The sequence below is a fragment of the Hemiscyllium ocellatum genome, chromosome 18, assembly GCF_020745735.1.
Source record: "Hemiscyllium ocellatum isolate sHemOce1 chromosome 18, sHemOce1.pat.X.cur, whole genome shotgun sequence".
In the NCBI taxonomy this organism is placed as follows: Eukaryota; Metazoa; Chordata; class Chondrichthyes; order Orectolobiformes; family Hemiscylliidae; genus Hemiscyllium; species Hemiscyllium ocellatum.
The window spans coordinates 75,141,136-75,160,693 of record NC_083418.1 but is presented as its reverse complement, the minus strand read 5'-3'; the positions used below and the strand labels follow the sequence as shown (position 1 = coordinate 75,160,693).

The following is a 19,558-nucleotide window of genomic DNA, read 5'->3' as shown; positions in this document are numbered from 1 at the left end:
GCCTCCTCTTCTTCCCGACATCATTTATGCCGACATGTACCACCACCTCTGGCTCTTCACCCTCGACCTTGAGGATTTCCTGCACTCTGTCCGCGGTGTCTTTCACCCTGGCACCAGGAAGACAACACACCATCCTTAAATCCCGTCTGCTGCCACAAAATCCCCGGTCAGTTCCTCTCACGACGGAGTCCCCTATTACCACGGCTCTGTGCGATGTCCGACTCTTCCGCTCTGCCTCTGCGCCAACTTTTGATTGACAGACCTGGCCACCTCGTGGACTGGCAGTGTCATCAGTCTCCACTGTTTCCAAAAGGGAAGGGATAACTGGGTGGTGTGAGAAGTGAAGTTTAATTTGAATTAACATTGTAGCAAAGCACAACTTGCCTTTACTGCATTTATTCCTAATTTATCTGGATTGCAATGTCAAGGCTTTCACATGAGTGGAGGTAGGGTAAAAGATCTATTTATATTATTCCCTTCCATCAGTTTCATGATTCAATTTTCTAAATGCAGCAGCATGCTCACTACTGTTTTCAATTTAATCTGTGTCCTAGTACAGACCAGCCTGCTTTGTGATCTGCGCTTTCAGTCTAACTGTAAATTAATTTGCCTGGATGTGATTTGAAATCAATCATCTGCTGGTAATATTAGCCAACATGTGTGGCAGTCTTCCATCTCCTCAGATGACTATTGTGCCATGGTTGTAAATTCTGTATTCAGTGTTGCCAAGTGCGTCTCAGGAACATTAGAATTCCTACAATGTTTCCTTCAGCCTTTTGAGTCCACACCAACCTTCCCACTCAGACTCATCCCCTATCCTATCCCTGTAACCCCACATTTGTCATGGCTAATTCACCTAATCTACACATCTTTGGACTGTGGGAGGAAATTGGAGCACCTGGGGGAAACCCACGCAGACATGGGAAGAATGTGTCCACACAGACAGTTGCCCGAGCTGGAATCAAACCCAGGTCCCTGGAGCTGTGAGGCAGCAATGCTAACCACTGAATCACCATGTCATTTGAAGGAAGGTGCTTGATTTGGAGTCGACTGTTTTCTAGGGCCCCACTTTGCAGCCACTTAAGCTTTCTAGTCCTGCGCTGTTATTTCTAATATTCTTCTGAACAGTTCACCTTCACGGGTCACTGGGTGTCCTGGTTGTCAATGTCAATGCTGTAAGATGTAGGAACAGAAGTAGTCCATTCTGCCCATCGGGTCTGCTCTGCCATTCCGTGAATCCTAGCAGGTCTGATATCCAGCACCTTCATCTCTCTGTTGGAGGTGTGCACGTCATGGGGATTGCATACAAGCATCACTTGTCACAATACCAGAGTCTACTCTCTCATTTAAGGGGTAACCTGATGGTCACCATGGCTTGAGTGAGGGTAATGCTGAGCAGCCAGAACCTTCCTGGGTAATTTCGGCACTACTGGAATTGAGTCCATGCTTTTGATAGGACTATGCACTCCAAGCCAGCCTTCCAGATGTCTTGCAAATGTCAGAAACCAGTGACTGACAACTCAGTAAGAGAGGACTCTAGCTTATCGCATCATGATGAAACCATTCCTCAATGAAGCAGTGAGTTCCACATTCAGGAAAACACTTTTTCCTGACAAAGTCCAAATAATGAATCATAAATTGTGATTCCAGGACTTAAAATCTACAATAATTAAGGGAAATCCAAAGATGCATTGAGGCAGGATTGGACAGAAGGGATTTCTGGATGCTGTGTGTGCCTTTGCATGAAGTAATCTCCCTGAAAAAATCTCCCACCCTATCCTCTGCTCCTAGCTGTAGTCTTCAGTTCATTCTGTCATTCATTCCTTTTCTCTGACTGTAGTTTCTTGAATACCGTCTCGAATTTCACTAACAAGAAGCTTGAGCCTCCTTGCTGATGTTATTACTGTAGCGCTGCCAGAGAATGAGGAGCAGTCGATTGCAGTGCAAATCCAAATATGGTAATGATCTAAGTTCTAACATTCAAGTACTCATGCTGGTCAACATTAATCTTCTGTTCTTTGAAAAAGGTGCCGATGTTATGGAATAGCAATCATCAGGAATAATGTACAGTGGTGTTTATGATGTTCAGTATCTCAGAATAAAAATATAAAGTATATGATGTCATTTCTTCATTCATCACTCGACTGTATCAACAGTTGGTTACTGGACGATAGCTTAACTGGGTTGAAACTGCCTCTGGACCACTTTCAGCTGTCAATAAATTCTTCAGGGTCATGTTCCTGTGTTCTACTCAGCTTTAGAATGGCAAGACTAATATGTTTTGACCCTCTTGGGCAGTTGGTAGTGAACTGTCCCTTTTAACCACTGCAGTCCACATTTTCACATGGTCTGGGGTTGGAGAATGCTTCTGAAGTACAGTTACTGCTATAATGTTGGCCAGTGAAGCCGTTAATTTATATACAGAGTCGGGAGTGTCGTGCTGGAAAAGCACAGCTGGTCAGGCAGCATCCAAAGAGCAGGAGAATCCATGTTTCTAGCATAAGAATTTATATACAGCAAAATTCCAGAAAAAAAGTGACCAAATATTCGATACTGAGGATGTTTATTTGAGGATAAATATTGACCATCATACTGAGGAGAACTCCCCAAATGTTTTTGGGATCAAAGACATTGACATTGATTAGGCCGCTTTCGGAATATTGTGTGCAATTCTGGTCTCCTTCCTATTGGAAGGCTGTTGTGAAACTTGAAGATTTAGAAAAGATTTACAAGGATGTTGGCCAGGGTTGGAGGCTGAGGGGTGACCTTGTAGAGGTTTATAAAATCACGAGGAGCGTGGCTAGGGTAAATAGCCAAGGTCTTTTTCCCAGGGCAGGGATTAAGGTAAAAGGCACCAAGGGACAGCTTTTTCAGGTATGGGATTTTGATTTTTTTTATATATGGGCCAAGTGCTGGCAAATGGGACGAGACTAGGTTAGGATATCTGGTTGGCATGGACGAGTTGAATCGAGTAGTCTGTTTCAAAGCTGTACATCTCTATGACTCTTTGACTCTATGACATGGGATCTTTTCCATCCTGAGGGGTTGAGTGATAGGGAGAAGCTGAATGGATTGGTACCTTCCTCTCTGGAATGTCAGAGTCTGAATGGTGACCTTATAAGATCATGAGGTGCATTGAGTGAATCGCTAAGGTATTTTCCCCAGGGTAGGGGAGTTCACAACTAGAGGGCATAGGTTTAAGGTGAGATGGGAAAGTTTCAAAAGGGGCCTGAGGAGTAATGTTTTCACACAGAGGATAGCATGTGTATGGAATGATGGGGAAGCGGTGGAGACAATTACAGCATTTAAAAAATGTTTGGATGGGTACATGAATAGAAAGGGTTTAAAGGGATGTGGGCCAAGTGCTGGCAAATGGGACGAGGTCAGATTGGGAGGTCTGGTCAGCATGGATGAGTTGGACTGAAAGGTCTGTTTCCGTGCTGTACGACTCTGTCCTCAAATGGTGTGTGGGATCTCTATTTAACATCACTGTAACTGGAATGCTGAGAGCTTTACAAGTGAATGTTGCTGCTGATGTGGAAAATAAATTTCATTGTCTGGTGCAAATTAACCACGAAAATGCCAAAGTCTGGTTTAGAAATGGAACTTCCTCCAGATGATATGGTGGCGCAAATTGAATTGAATTTCATAATCCTCAAGGAAAAAGTGGCCTTGTTGCTGTAGTTCCCATCAGTCATCTCAAATACAGGACATGGCTCACTGCTAAAGTCTAACTTGGCCAATGTTTGTACTTTCGATTTTAAGTTCTGAGACTTTTATGCGAGAGGTTGTTTTGATCTGTAACAGTCTGAAATTGTCATAAAAGGTTAATATTGCATGTGACCTAAACACCACTTACTATGATGATGGCATATGGACTTATGGGCAAAGAAGGTTAGGAATTGGAAGGATTCAGACCTTTCTTCGAAGTCTTTGTACCAATCAATTCAATGTAGCCAGTCAAATATTTCTTATTTACTGGGTACCCTTTCAGAGTGGTAACTATAATTAATGGAATACCACAATGATCAGTGCTAGGGCCACAATTATTTAAAATATATTTAATGACTTGAATGAGGGAAGTGAATGTACTACAGGGAAGTTTGCACATGACACAAAAACAGTGAGAATGCAAGTGGTGAGGATGACACCGAATCTACAGAATAACATAGACAGGATAATCAAATGGACAAAAACTTGGCATATCAGCAAATGCCTCTGCTGCCATATAATCCCAAAAGTGTGGAAACAGGCTATTCAGCCCAACAAGTCATAGAGCCATTGAGATGTACAGCATGGAAACAGACCCTTTGGTCCAACCCGTCCATGCCGACCAAATATCCCAACCCAATCTAGTCCCACCTGCCAGCACCTGGCCCATATCCTCCAAACCCTTCCTATTCATATACCCATCCAAGTGCCTCTTAAATGTTGCAATTGTACAGCCTCCACACTTCCTCTGGCATCTCATTCCATACACGTACCACCCTCTGTGTGAAAAAGTTGCCTTTTAGGTCTCTTTTATATCTTTCACTTCTCACCAAAACCTATGCCGTCTAGTTCTGTACTCCCCGACCCCAGGGAAAGGACTTTGTCTATTTATCCTATCCAGGCTCTTCCTAATTCTGAACCCTTTCAAGTTTCACAACATCTTTCCGATAGGAAGGAGAGGAACATCTTGTTCAGACTCTTCCCCTGACCATCCCCCCCCCCCCCCCCCCTCCACCCCCGGCCCTATCCCTGCAACCCTGCAATTCCCATGGCTAACCTATACATCTCTGAACACTGTGGGCAATTTAGCATGGCCAATTCACCCTAACCTGCATGTCTTTGGATTATGGGAAGAAACCAGAGCACTCAGAGGAAACCCACGTAAACACAGGGATAGTGTACAAACTCCACAGTCACCTGAGGGTGGAATTGAACCTGGGTCCCTGTGTGAGGCAGCAGTGCTCACCACTGACCCAAATATGTTGTCAGAAAATGTGAGGTTATACAGTTTGGCAAGAAGGATAGAGGTGGCTGAATATTATTTAAATGGAGAAAGATTGCAGAAAGCTGTATCACAGAGGTATTTGGGAGTTCTCACACATAGCACACTAAAAGCTAATAACCGTGTTCATTCAGCAATAGGTAAGATAAATGGAACTTAGGCCTTTATTTCAAAGGGAGAGAAGTATAAAAACAGGGAGATCTTGCTAAAACTATACAAGGCACTCGTCAGACCAGAGCTGAAATACAGTATGAACAGTTTTGGTCCCTTATTGATGGAAAGATGAGCCGGTGTTGGAGGCAGTCCAGAGAGAGTTCACTAGGCTGGTATCAGATAGAGAGGGTCCCTCTTAGCAGAGAGGTTGAGTAGGTTGAGCTTTTATTCATTGCAGGTTCGAAGAAGGAGGGGTGATCTCATTGAAACTTTGGAGATTCTTGTGGGACTTGACAGGGTAGATGTGGAGAGGTTGTTTCCATTTCTGGGAGAGTTTAAAACCAGAGATTATGACCTCTGAGCAAGGGTTTGCTCATTTAAGACAGTGATGAGGAGGAACTACCTCTCTGAGGGTAGGGCATCTGCGGAATCCTTCATCGTAGAGGCTGGGTCATTATGAATATTCCAAGCTGAGATCAACCGATTTTTAATCATTGGTTTTTAATCAAGGAAAAGGCAGGAAAATGTTGAGGGCAATCAGATCAGCCATTGAATGGCAGGGCTGACTCGATGGACTCAATGGCCTACTTCTGCTTCTATCATTTATGAACGTGAAAACTAATTTCAACAATGGTACAACTACCGTATTGTCAATTGCTGCCAAAACTCATTAATTCACAAATGTTTTTAGGGAAGGAAATAAGAATATACATAAGAACTAGGAGCAGGAGTAGGCCGTCTGGCCCTTCAGTCCTGCTCCACCATTCAATGGCGGATCTAATATCTATAATAAGATCTAGTCTTTCCATGGCCTCATCTTCACTTATCCACCCTTTTACTGTAACCTTTAATTCCTTCATTGTTCAAAAAATATCTACCTTAGCTTTAAAAACATTTACTGAAGTAGCATCAATGGGCAGGGAATTCCATAGATTTGCAACCCTCTGGGTGAAGAAGCTCCTTCTCAATTCAGTCCTAAATCTGCTCTCCCTGATTTTGAGACTATACCCTCTTGTCCTAGTTTCACCCGCCAGTGGAAACATCCTATGTCAATCTTGTCCATTCCCTTCATTATTTTATATGTTTCTATTAGATCCCTCCTGTTTCTTCTAAACCTACTGTCCATAACTGGTCTGACCTACACGTGATTCCACACCCACAGCAATGTGGTTCATACTGAAATGCTAGCAAGCCACTTGGTTAAAGGACAATTGCAACTGGCTTTACTAATGAGGTATGCATCCATAGAGACAAAAAAAAGCATTGTTTACTAATGAAAATGCAAGTACGCTATTCTTCCTCTGTTAATATAACTTGCTGGTTTGATATATTGTTGCAACAACCTTTTATTTTATCCCAATGGACTCCTGCTCCCCCTGCTAAACAATATTTTCTTCCTTAAAGATATTGCTGTTATCACTGGTATCGCGGGTGAATCGCCAGGTATAATCAATCTTTCTGCTAATACATTGTGCGTCTTGTGTTCTGCTGTGTTTCATTTCCAAATGTCAAACCAATGTAAAAGTGATTTGAAGTTATGCCTGCTGGTCTTTTCAGTGCTCCTGTTGATGTTGTGTAAATGTCATTGCATTTTGTGGGACTCCTTGGTAATTTAAGTTGAAATGTTACATGTATCAGTTTTCCTAGAGTTTTCTCGAAAGTGAATTCATTCATCTGAAAAGCCACATGCTATTCCTAACCTGAACAAATATCACTAACAGCAGAATTCTTCACTACTGAGACAGCTAACTCAAGTCTGAAAACTCCCACCACTGACCTGATTGAATCCCTTACCCTGAGGTAAAGAAATCCTTTGGATTTAATTTTTACCCTAGGATTTTGCTATGGGATAGGTGAATAGGTGAGAGGGCCCACTTGAGTTTCCTGGGATTTATCCCTGTTTTAGATCTGTTAGATTCCCTAATCCTAACCCCTCCCATTACTATATGCCCTCTACTTACTTTCTATGCCCCCTCATGCCTCTGTTAACGTGTGTACCCTCAACTATCATTTAAGTCTCAGTGTATTCCAGCATTTGCAAAAATAGCCATTTACTATGTACACATAATGAGAAGACATGAGCACCCATGTGAATATGAAAGTAACTAATCTGACAATCTAATAATGCTCTCATTCATTCCAGTGCACTGGATAGTGAAAAAAACTCCCAAAAATAAAATCCATTAAAGTATGTTAAATCTCTAAGTGGTTAATCTTTTTGTAAAACAAACATCTTTTCAGACCTCACAACAAAGACAGCTAATCCTTTCATAGCCTGTTTAAACTTTCAGCCAAACTGTAAACTCAGAACTCCCAACTGAGACAATTGTAGCTTTTGAAACTCAGCCAAACATTCTTACTGATATAATGATGGGGAAATGTTAACAAAGACTTGTATTGAAATGGTACAAACAATGGTTTTTGCTTTCTAACCTACATCAGGTGGAGGTTAGAATGTGCCTGGTGGAGACTTTTTTTTTCTAAAAATCTCACCAGCAGCTTAATTTTGTTGTTTCCATGATTAAATCGCAGGATATTTAAAATCTTCAGACTATGATACTAAAACAGACCTTATCTTCCTGTCAATTAACATCTATTAATTACAGGGCAGATAAAGGCCCTTTTTTGAACTGTAATTGGGATCAGTTTCAAATCAATACTAAGTTCAAATGGCCCTCCTATTTTTCATTAACTGTGAGTATCTTGCTCCTTCCCTTCCCTCTGCTGGCAGAAATGGGATTTGTCAGAATTAGAAGCAGCATTCCCTCAATTGAGTGCCACCAATTATTTTTATAACCCTGCAAAAGTTCTTCTGCCAGAGTTTACATTCGCATTGGTTCTAAGCTGTGTGGACTTTCAGGTGGATTCCTTTGCCTGTTAATTTGAATGATGGGCTCATTTCTTGTTGACTCTTCACCTTGATATTTTCATTTTTTTGTCAAAGAAATAGTTCTGTTTTCAACTCTGTTCCTTTTGTGTTTTAATCTTTTCTAAGTGTAGTTTTGTGGGATTTTGCAAACTGCGTTCAGTGACGATGACAGAGCTCCAGCGTGTTTCAAAGCTGCCTCAACAGCTTTCACTGCAATGTGTATTTAAAGAAAAGGGATCTTGTGTGGAGGGGCTCAGCTAATCTACTTTCTAAATGTTTACAGAGCTAAAGAAACTATTCCCCCCATTAGTGTTCAACCGCAAGGAAACAAAATTTGCTGGACAAGACCCACAGTATTTTGAGATTTCCTTGTAAAACTGGGAAAGAGCTTGTTGGGGATCTCCTGCTAAGAGTAGAAATTTCTGATTGAATTGGCTTGTGGAATCAAGGGTTACGGAGATAAGGCAGGAACAGGATACTGATTAAGGATGATCAGTCATGATCATATTGAATGGTGGTGCAGGCTCGAAGGGCAGAATGGCCTACTCCTGTACCTATTGTCTATTGTAACAGTTTGGACATTGATAAGGCTTGATTCTGACTCTGTGGAAACATACAGGAAACCAAATACTTTGGCAGAGATATCTATGGACAGACATAGACAGAAGTCCAGAGACTGCCCAACCCATCTTCGCCTCCTACAAGTGACCTTTAGTCCAAATAGGAGGCCTAGAATAGTTCATTCTCCAAATAGCTGTGCTCATGTCAATCTCCCAGTCTATTTACTGTTGACTTGAATGCGCATGAGCCCATAAATAATCTTTTACAGAGCTCATTCAGTTTGGATGGTCACAGCTAGCCAGTGTACCACTCTTCCCACACCCCTTCACCCTGTAAATTAGCAAGAGTGTAAACTCTTAATTAAACTTTGGGTCAACTAGTTAAAGGAGGCTTTACTAAATCTATACAAGCCACTCGTCAGATTGCAACTGGAATACATTGTGAACAGTTTGGGGCCCCGTTATATAAGAAAAGACATATACCAGCATTAGAGGCAGTCCAGAGAAGGTTCACTTGGCAAATTTTGAGAAGATTTGTAGCTCGGGTTGATGACAAATATGTAAGTTAGCTTGCTGAACTTGAAGGCTTTGTTTTCAGAAATTTCATCACCACACTAGGTAATATCATCAATGAGAGTCTCTGGTGAAGCGCTGATGGTGTGTTTCTATACACACAGACAAAGAAGGACACTGCTTTGACTGGGATAACACACACATCCTAGGACAGGCGAAACAAAGACACCCATGAGAATTCTTAAAGGCATGGCATTCTAACCAGAACTCCATCAATAAACATATTGATTTAGATCCTATCTACCTTCCCTTGGGAAAAAAAAGGGACAGGAAATGACATTACCCACCTTAAGAATCCAATAAATAGAGAGACGGGACATACCATCATCAGAGAGACTCACCGATGATGTTACCTAGTATGGTGGCAAAATGTCTGAAAACAAACCATCAAGCACAGCAAGCTAACTTGCATATTTAAGATTGATCCCAGGGACAGAGGTGTTATTTTATGAGGAGAGGTTGAGTAGGTTGCGTCTGTACTCATTGGAGTTTAGAAGAACAAAAAATGATATTATTGAAAGATACAAGATTATTCATGGATTTGACAGGGTAAATACAGAAAGGTTGTATCCCCTTGTAGGACCAGGGGCATAATCTCCGAATAAAAACATTGCCCTTTTTGGACCCACATGAGGTGGAATTTCTTCCCTGAAGGTAATAAATCTGTTGAATTCTTGACTGCAAAGGGATGTTGAAGCTAGGTCACTCAGTATATTCAATTATCAAATCAACCATGGTGTCATAGAATGGTGGAGCAGACCCCGATGGGCTGAATGGCCTACTTCAACCTCCGTCTTGTGGACAAGATTGTTCAACTCTTCAAGCTTATTATGCTATTTGCTAAATCCCATCAGTGTATTCCAGCCCATCTACTCACCTCTTAGGCTAATCTTAGTCTTCAGTTTCAGTTTGCTACCTGCTTTCTAAAATCCCTGGAAAGAAGACCAGCAAAACATTTTGAAAGCAAAGATTTCTTTCATTGTGTTCTGAAACACCAACAACATTCAGTTTGTGTTGGTAAAAAAACTCACGTTCTTCGTTCTGTTCCCTCTATATTTTAGGGGAAGATAATGGACCTTACTATGATCCTTCCAACAGTAGCCGAGAAGGAGAAATCCCTGGCAATTCAGAGGTAAACCTTGTTTTCCTGATCTGTGCTGTATCTCTCTATATTACAAGTTCTGTAGAATGGCAATGCTGGTAGAAAGGTCAACACTGGGAAAAAACAAAGCAAGAAATGTTGACAATGAAGGGTGGGCAGCACGGTGGCACAGTGGTTAGCACTGCTGCCTCACAGCGCCTGAGACCCGGGTTCAATTCCCGACTCAGGCGACTGACTGTGTGGAGTTTGCACGTTCTCCCCGTGTCTGCGTGGGTTTCCTCCGGGTGCTCCGGTTTCCTCCCACTGTCCAAAGATGTGCGGGTCAGGTGAATTGGCCATGCTAAATTGCCCGTAGTGTTAGGTAAGGGGTAAATGTAGGGGTATGGGTGGGTTTCGCTTCGGCGGGTCGGTGTGGACTTGTTGGGCCGAAGGGCCTGTTTCCACACTGTAAGTCTAATCTAATAACAAACTGAATCCAGTGAACAGTTAGTTGTGACTGTGTATGTAAGTGTGTGTGTGTGTGTGTGTGTGTACAAACTGATAGCCTTGACATTCTTTCTGTACTGATCTATTGGACCTATTGTGTATCGGTAGCATTTACAGTGACTTCAGTTTGCTGTTTTTTTAAATTTTGTTCCTTTTACCCTTGTGTCCTAAATAAAATGAGGTTTGTTTTAAAATGTCTTGGGCAATAACATTAGTGTGAAATATGACTTGCAAATTAATGCACACAAAAGTACTGATCAGAATTAATGTATAAATTTTCTACCAGTTTGAATGATGAAAACATGTATTTCCTGCAAAGGGTTTCTCCTTTGAAACTTTGACAGGCATCAAATAATATTTGTGTGTATAATAGTCTGGCTAACGTTCAACCAACAGAAACACACCATTCTCCGTTTCCGTTCACACTTATTCCTGGATAACTAGAAAACCCCTTCAATACACATCTTTCTCATGCCTCGTTGGAGGCAGCATGTTGGAAATCAATCCCTACTGCTCCTGAGTCTTCACATCAGTGAAATGTTTTGTAAAAGTATGCAAAAAAAACCTTTCTTGGCCTTTCTCTAATTTAGAACTTTAGCTTTTAGATCTGGTCTATCCTTTTCCATCACTATTTTAAAACGAATAGAATTATGGTCGCTGGCCCCAAAGTGCCCTCCCATTGACACGTCAGTCACCTGCCCTGCCTTATTTCCCAAGAGTAGGTCAAGTTTTGCACCTTCTCGAGTAGGTACATCCACATACTGAATCAGAAAATTGTCTTGTATCCGCTTAACAAATTCTTCTCCATCTAAACCTTTAACACTATGGCAGTCCCAGTCTATGTTTGAAAAGTTAAAATCCTCTACCATAACCACCCTATTATTCTTGCAGATAACTGAGATCTCCTTATGAATTTGTTTCTCAATTTCCCTCTGACTATTAGGGGGTCTGTAATACAACCCCAATAAGGTGATCATCCCTTTCTTATTTCTCTGTTCCACCCAAATAACTTTCCTGGATATATTTCCAGGAATATCCTCCCTCAGTACAGCTGCAATGCTATCCCTAATCAAAAATGCCACTCCTCCTCCTCACTTGCCTCCCTTTCTGTCCGTCCTGTAGCATTTGTATCCTGGAACATTAAGCTGCCAGCCCTGTCCATCCCTGAGCCATGTTTCTGTAATTGCGATGATATCCCAGTCCCATGTTTCTAACCATGCCCTGATTCATCTGCCTTCCCTGTTAGGCCCCTTGCATTGAAGCTGAAAATGTGTTGCTGGTTAAAGCACAGCAGGTCAGGCAGCATCAGGATTCCTGATGAAGGGCTCTGGCCCGAAACGTCGAATTTCCTGTTCCTTGGATTCTGCCTGACCTGCTGTGCTTTAACCAGCAACACATTTTCAGCTCTGATCTCCAGCATCTGCAGACCTCACTTTTTACTCTTGCATTGAAATAAATGCAGTTTAATTTAAAATGCAGTTATACCTTGTTCTCTCCTTTGACCCTGCCTGCTTTGACTATTTGACTCACTTCTGTTCTCAACTGTACCAGTCTCAGATTGATCTATTTCCACACTATCTCCCTGGGTTCCCCCCCCGCCAACCTTACTAGTTTAAATCCTCCCAAGCAGCTCTAGCAAATCTCTCTGCCAGTATAATTGTCCCCTTCCAATTTAGGTGCAAGCCATCTTTCTTGTACAGGTCACTTCTACCCCAAAAGGGCTTCCAAAAATGTGAATTCTTCTCCCATACACCAGCTCTCAGCCATGCATTCATCTGCTCTGATTCCTGAAGAAGGGCTCATGCCTGAAACGTCGATTCTCCTGCTCCTTGGATGCTGCCTGACCTGCTGCGCTTTTCCAGCAACACATTTTCAGCTCTGATCTCCAACATCTGCAGTCCTCACTTTCTCCTATTCATCTGCTCTATCTTCCTATTCATGCCCTCACTAGCTTGTAGCACCAGGAGTAATCCACATATTACTAATCTCGAGGACCTCCCTTTTAAATTTCTGCTTAACTCTCTGTAATCTCCCTTCAGAATCTCAACCTTTTCCCTTCCTATGTCGTTGGTTCCAGTGTGTGCAATGACCTGCTGCTGGCCCCGCTCCACCTTGAGACCATTCTACACCCTCTCTGAAGCTATTAAACAGATTATACCTGACTGATCCGAGTCTCCCATCCCATTCTTCACAGTCTAGCTGCGTCTAGTATGATAGCACTATAATCATCTTTCTCATCAAGCTTCTTTAACCCAGTATTCAAATTGCCTCGGGTAACTTTTTTAAAGGTGCATGTGTTTTTTTTTGTTCTTATTCTAGCTTGCTTGTAGTCTAGCCACATGAGTTCCCAACTCCAATATTTTGAAAACAAATAAATGAACGTGTTCAAAGGAAGTCTAAAGAAGTACTTTTTTTTAAACGTCTCTGTGGGTTTTCTCCCTAATTGCTCAGAGATTCTAAAGATCTGAAAGTTTAGTCTGCTGGGGACTCCAAAAATGACTCCTGGTGGATTATCAATGTTTCTTGCACTATCAACTGTCAAATGTTAACCACAGGAGGCATTTCTTACACTGCTGCCATCAGCACAATGCTGAGGGAATAAACCCTTTGATTGTTGTTCATTTTTCTGAAATAAGCAGTATTTACTCTTTCCGAACTTCAATGGAACTGTCAAAGATTGTAAATTCCAATCCACTGCTGTGTGCACAGATAAAGCTCTAGTCAGACTATTTAAGGATGAAAATTGCCACAGCTGCTTTTGGTTTAACCAACAGCAAGTGATTTGTTAACTATAACAGAGAGTTTTCAGCTGCTGAGCAATGTCTAGAAGTTATTCAGCTTTGTTAGAGAGGTAGGGGATAGAATTTAGGTTGATTGAGCCCAGCTTGCTATATTGGAAGAATGTTTGTGTGTGAGCCTGCCCCACTGTCATTTGAAAGCAGCCTTCCACATTCTCGCACTCCGTATTTGGGAGTCTTGTTTAGTTTTGACTACGTGCATGTATCTTGTCTGTTCACCCTGAGGCTATAAACATTTCCCCAGCTGTTCTACTTCGACAGTTGTTGCTTCATGATGGCCTGTGCTTTGTCTTTTGCTCTAAGGCAGTCCTGCTTCTTGTACACTGAGGTACTGGAGGGAGTATCTCTGGGCTGTGATATGTACACGTGCACTGTTCCTGAGAGCGCTTGCTTCTTGTCATTTAAATAAGGTGTTTAAACTCCTGATGTCATGTAATACTAGTTCACACAGAGGGTGGTGCATATATGGAATGAGTTGCCAGAGGAAGTAGTGGAGGCTGGTATAAATACAATGTTTAAAGGGCACCTGGATGGGGACATGAATAGGAAGGGTTTAGTGAGATATGGGCCAAGTGCTGAAAATTGGACTAGATTAATTTAGGATATCTGGTCGGTTTAGCCAAGTTGGACCAAAGGGCCTGTTACTGTGCCGTACATTGCTATGACTCTGTTTACATCAGTAGATTGTAGGCAATCACATTCCGTTCTCTAGTAGTGTCTGTGGCGTCTCCCACAGACGTTGAGAGGAGTCGGCCATTCAGCTCGTTTGGATCTGCTCTGCCATTCAGTATGATCAGAGCTGGTCATCTATCCTTATGACAGATTCCTGCTTTCTCTACATAAATCTCTTTCTCGCTCTTGCTCTCTCACTGTCTCTCTCGCTGTCACTCTCTTTTTCTCTCTCCCTGTCTCTATCTCTCATTCTCTCTCTGTCTCTCTCTCGTGCTCACTCTCACTCCCCCTCTTTTTCTCTCTCTCTATCTCTCTCTCACACGCATTCTCACGCTGTCTATCTCGTGTGTGCTCTCTCGCTCTTGCGCGCGCGCACAAGAGACACAGCGCACACACGTGGCTCTTGTGCGCGCGTGCTGTCTCTCGTGTGCGCGCTCTCTGTCTCTCGATCAGGTGCGCGCGCTCTGTCCCTCGATCGTGCGCGCTCTCCCTCTCGTGCTTACACTATGTGTGTCTCTCTCTGTCCTCTCTCCTCTCTCTCTTATGCTCTCGCTGTCTCTCTCATGCTCCCTCTCTCATGCTTGCTTGTGCTCTCACTGTCTCTCTCACACATGCTCACGCTGTCTCTCTCATGCACTCTCTAATTCATGTGTGCACTTTCTCTCTCATTCGCATGCTCTCTCTCTTCTCTCTTATGCTCTCGTTCTCGCGCTGTCTCTCTCTCTCTCATCGTCACTCGCTCTCTCACATTCTACCTCTCTGTCTTATGCACGCGCTCTCTATCGTTCATACTCGCGTGCGCTCTCTCATACTTGATTGCTCTCTTTTTCTCTCTCATTCTCTCTGTCTCTCTGTCTCATGCTCGCTCTCTCATGCTGTTTCCCTCTCGCTCTCTCTCTTTTTCTCTCTCATACTCTCGCTCTCATGTTTGCTCTCTCTCATGTGCATGCTCTCTCTCTCTTTCTCATGCTTTCTCCATCTCCCTCATTCTCTCGCTGTCTCTCTTTCTCTCTCTGCCTCTGCCTCTCTCTCTCTCTCTCTCGGGCTCTCTCTTTCAGACTCTCTGTCCCTCTCTCTCCCTCCACTACCCCTCCTTTATACAGTCAAACAGGGATTGCTGTCTATTTGCTTTCTTCTGCACTAGGTAAAAACAGGCCTCTATTCCTGATGAAGGGCTTTTGCCCGAAACGTAGATTTTCCTGCTCCTCGGATGCTGCCTGAACTGCTGTGCTTTTCCAGCACCACTCTAATCTAGAATCTTACTTCTACAGTATTCAGTTACATCTTATCATAGCACGTTTTCCAACTCGTTTGAATGAAGAGGAAGCTATGAGCAGACAGGGCTACAAGAGAATCTCTAACCCACGTGGTTTAATCCCTGGGCATTCGCAGGGATTATTACCTACAGTTCTGCCAGTGTATGGCTCCTGCAGGCATCTCATCTCGACTTGTCTTTCACTGCTACATGGGGATCTACTAAAAGAAGAAGAATTTGCTTTCAAAGATATGCAAGTGTGTGACTGTTAGAGTTAAGAGCTTTGGTTGGATGCAGTCTTGGAAGTTTAGGCACATGACCTCCAGTTACCCAACAAACTGCCCCCTACCCCATCCTATTGGTCACCCACAACAGTCTCGATGCAATGCCTACATGGATTAATCGAAAGGTTGCTAAGGGCTGATTTGAATAATTCTTAATCCACAGTCAAGCTACCTTTTCTGTCTCGTCACCACCACATTTACAGAACAATTTAAAAAGAGTGACTTTTTTTCTTGAATGGGTCTGTAATTTGTCTTCTGGGTTGATCCCAGTTGCAGAAGTTTCATCCCAAGATGAGGCCATTCTGGTGATAGTGTGTGTACATTACCAATAGCCAAATACAGCTAAAACGTCCACATAATTAACTGATTGCATGACCCAGAAGCAAATTTAGAGAGATGATGTGGGCAGCAGAAAATAAGAAACCTATTACTCCAACAAGATCTAATCATCTAATTTGATGTATGTATTATACCTTCTGGCAGTCATGGTATTGCACGTTAATTATCTCAATCTTAAAAAGCCTTGCCTAAATGCTTTCTGTGAAAGGCGAAAGATTTAGTTGTTGATAAAGGACAGTTTGTGAGATTTTAAACTCCAGTGGCCAGTAATCTAGAGAGCTCCAATAGAACAAGGAAGCGAGGCTGTCACTGTATGTTCTCATGAGTTTTGATGAATATTAGCTGAGGAGTTGAAGATGATCAATCATCCATGATCTCATTGATGACAGAAGAGACTAGATAGACCAAATGGCCTATTTTCACTCCTTCATTTTATGGTCTCACTGTCTATGTATGGAATAAAGGGGACAATTTTCACAACACTTTGGTTAAGGCAGTTTAGCAGGGTATAGGAAAATGGGTCATAAAGTCAAGACAAAGGCAAAAAGGAATTTCTTCACTTGGAGTTTTAAACCTATGGAATTCTGTGCCCTGGGGACTCCAGATACTCAGCCTCGAGATCAATTAATTGTTAAACACTGAGAGAATTAAAGGGTACATGTGATTGATGAGAAAGTGCAATCAGATTAGCCATAAACTTGTACAAACATATTCTCATCAGGAATGGGCTTTGGTCAGTTTTAAAAGTGTAGGTCTCTTAAAGGGAAGATATTTCCTAATCAACCTATTCAGCAATGTCATATTTGGAGCAGGTGAGAATTGAACCCAGACCTCCAGGTTCAGAGGTAAGGACACTAACACTGTTTCACAAGAGTCCCTGTAGGAGCAACAGCACTTTTAAAATTGAAACCCAATTCCCCACCATCTGCCATGGCGAGTTTCGAACCCAGGCACCCAGAGCATCACAAGAGGCCGTCATTCAGCCCCTCCAGCCGGCTCACCATTCAATAAGATCATGGCTGATCTAAGTCATAGAATCATAGTGATGTACAGCATGGAGACAGACCCTTCGGTCCAACTCGTCCATGCTAACCAGATATTTTTAATTAATATAGTTCCATTTAGCCCCTATCCCTCTAAACCCCTTCCTATTTGTGTACACGTCGCAATGTCTTTTACATGTTGTAACTGTACCAGCCTTCACCACTTCTTCTGGCAAATCATTCCACACATGCACCACCCTCTGTGTGATAAAGCTGCCCCTTAGGTCCCTTTTAAATTTTTCCCCAATCAACTTAAACCCTATCCTGGGAAAAAGACCTTGTCTACTTATCCTATCCGTGCCCCTCATGATTTGATAAACTGCTATAAGGTCACCCCTCAGTCTCTGATGCTCCAGGGAAGACAGCCCCAGCCTATTCAGCCTCTCCCTTTAGCTCAAACACTCCAACCCTGGCAACATCCTTGTAAATCTTTACTGCACCCGTACAAGTTTAACAACATCTTCCCTATAGCAGGGAGACCAGAATTGAACACAATGTTCCAAAAGTGGCCTAACCAATATTCTGCACAACCCGAAAGTGACCTCCCAACTCAAATATTCAGTGCATTGCTTATGTTGAGAGTTCCACTTTGCCATCTGCTTCTGGCAACCTTTGCTTCCCCTGGCTAACAAGAATCTGTCCATGTATCCACTTTGAACATAGTCAATGACCTGACCCGAACTCTACCTTCATCTAAGGCTAAGCGGTCCAAAGTTGCAAAACGTTCTGAGAAAAATATTCTTCTCATCTCTGTCCTGAAGGACCAATCGCAGTGTTGCCCCTGTTGGGAACTCCCATGATTGAAAGACAAAGGGACCCATGGTCTTGATGGTCAACTCCTGTTCCCATTATGTAATTTGTATTACAGTATTCTCCCAGCAGATGGGTCCTATCTGCCAAGAGCAAAGATCAGACGCCATGGAACTCAGGTGGTGCAGTGGTAGAGGCCCTATTCCTGGATCAGGAGGCCCAGTTTCAAGCCCCACCTGCTCTATTAATAATGTCTCTGAACAGGTTGATTTAGAAAATATCTACGAGAAGCCATGGATGTTTAAATGGATGGATATGCAGAAGATGCCAGCCTCATAGGAATCAATGGACACCAGTAGAACTCTTGTAGTGCAGTGATAGTGTCCCTATAAAAAAACCACTTGTAGAACATGTATGTAAGAACACTTCCAAAGAGGTCGATTAAAAATATCTGTTTCTCTAGAAAAAAGCCCCGTAATTGAAATGATAACAAAGAATGTCATGGAGCAACCTGTTGAAGCTGGGGCATTTTTTTTAATAAATGGAATTTAACAAGGGGCTGCGCTGCTGCATTTTATTTCCATTGCCCTGTGTTCTTTTGAGGAGGCTCAAGCTGGGCACTAAGATGCCTTTTTGAACAAGTTTGTCCGTCTGAAGAAACAAAATTGCTTCAGAGTGTCGTGTTTTTACTTGGGGGGGACCGTGGGATCAGATGACTGTGAAATGTGCAGACGTCTGCCGAGTGGCTGCCAGCGCGCTGTATTTCCATGCACAGCAGTGACGAGTGCAGCTCCTCGGTTAGAATGTAGCGTTAAAGGCAATGAGGAAGGAAAGAACAGGCATATTGCTCAGCTTTTAATCAGAGCTGACTCATCACACATTCCTGAGATGAGGAAACTCTGATCAAATACCTTTCAGCAAATTCCAAAGGATAAAGCGCTTCTTTCATAAGAAAATGATGGCACTGAGGCCAACTGTGTCTTGCTGGCAAACTACTTAGTTTAAAAAGGGTAAGGTAGGTGGATTGCCCTTCAGATATCGATCACACTCCCAACACAAAAGCAATGTTCCTTTCAATCCTGGATTTGCAGTCAGCTTTTTTCTAACGGTCTCTTTAACCCATCAGTGGCTCTCTCACTGTTGGAAAGAATGTTGCTTGGAACATCTTGCCCTCAAAGTAAAGATTGTTTGTTTGAAAATTAGCAAAGTTTCATTGCCTTTGTTCAATGCATCAGGAATAATCAAGCTCTTCTATTTCTGAGTGTGAAAATCTGATTAAGTTGCCCAATTTTACCCAAGTGTCTAATTCAAGTTTAAAAAAATCTGCATGCTGTCTTTTTTTCAACTAACAGAAGAAACAAATATTTATTATAATCAAATTAGTTTTTAAACCAAGGCAAAAATTAGACAAATTGAATTGCTAATTAATAATTCTGCCTCAAACGGAATCCCTTCCTTAAAATCCCCATAAGTATGCAAGCAGGTACCTGGAGAGACAAGAACCAAGTACTGTTGCTGGGGAGACAGCCAGTGAAGCACAGTTCTGGCACTAGTCTCGATCACAGACACCAATGAGTCATCTTCTTTTGATTCATGGCTTATTCTTCTGCTAATGATGCAAGAGTTGTCAATAACCTGATTCTCAGTGTTTCATTCACTGTTTGAGGATTTGCCCTTTCAA

At 42.5% G+C, this 19,558-nt stretch overlaps 1 protein-coding gene across 1 annotated transcript in view; it reads left to right on the top strand.

The window, feature by feature from the left end:
• ano5a (anoctamin 5a) overlaps positions 1–19,558 on the top strand; it is a 205,942-nt gene that overhangs the window by 56,256 nt on the left and 130,128 nt on the right. Inside the window, exon 2 of the mRNA XM_060839101.1 lies at positions 10,210–10,280. Within this exon, the coding sequence (XP_060695084.1) occupies positions 10,210–10,280 (71 nt within the window). The remainder of the gene's footprint in view (positions 1–10,209; positions 10,281–19,558) is intronic.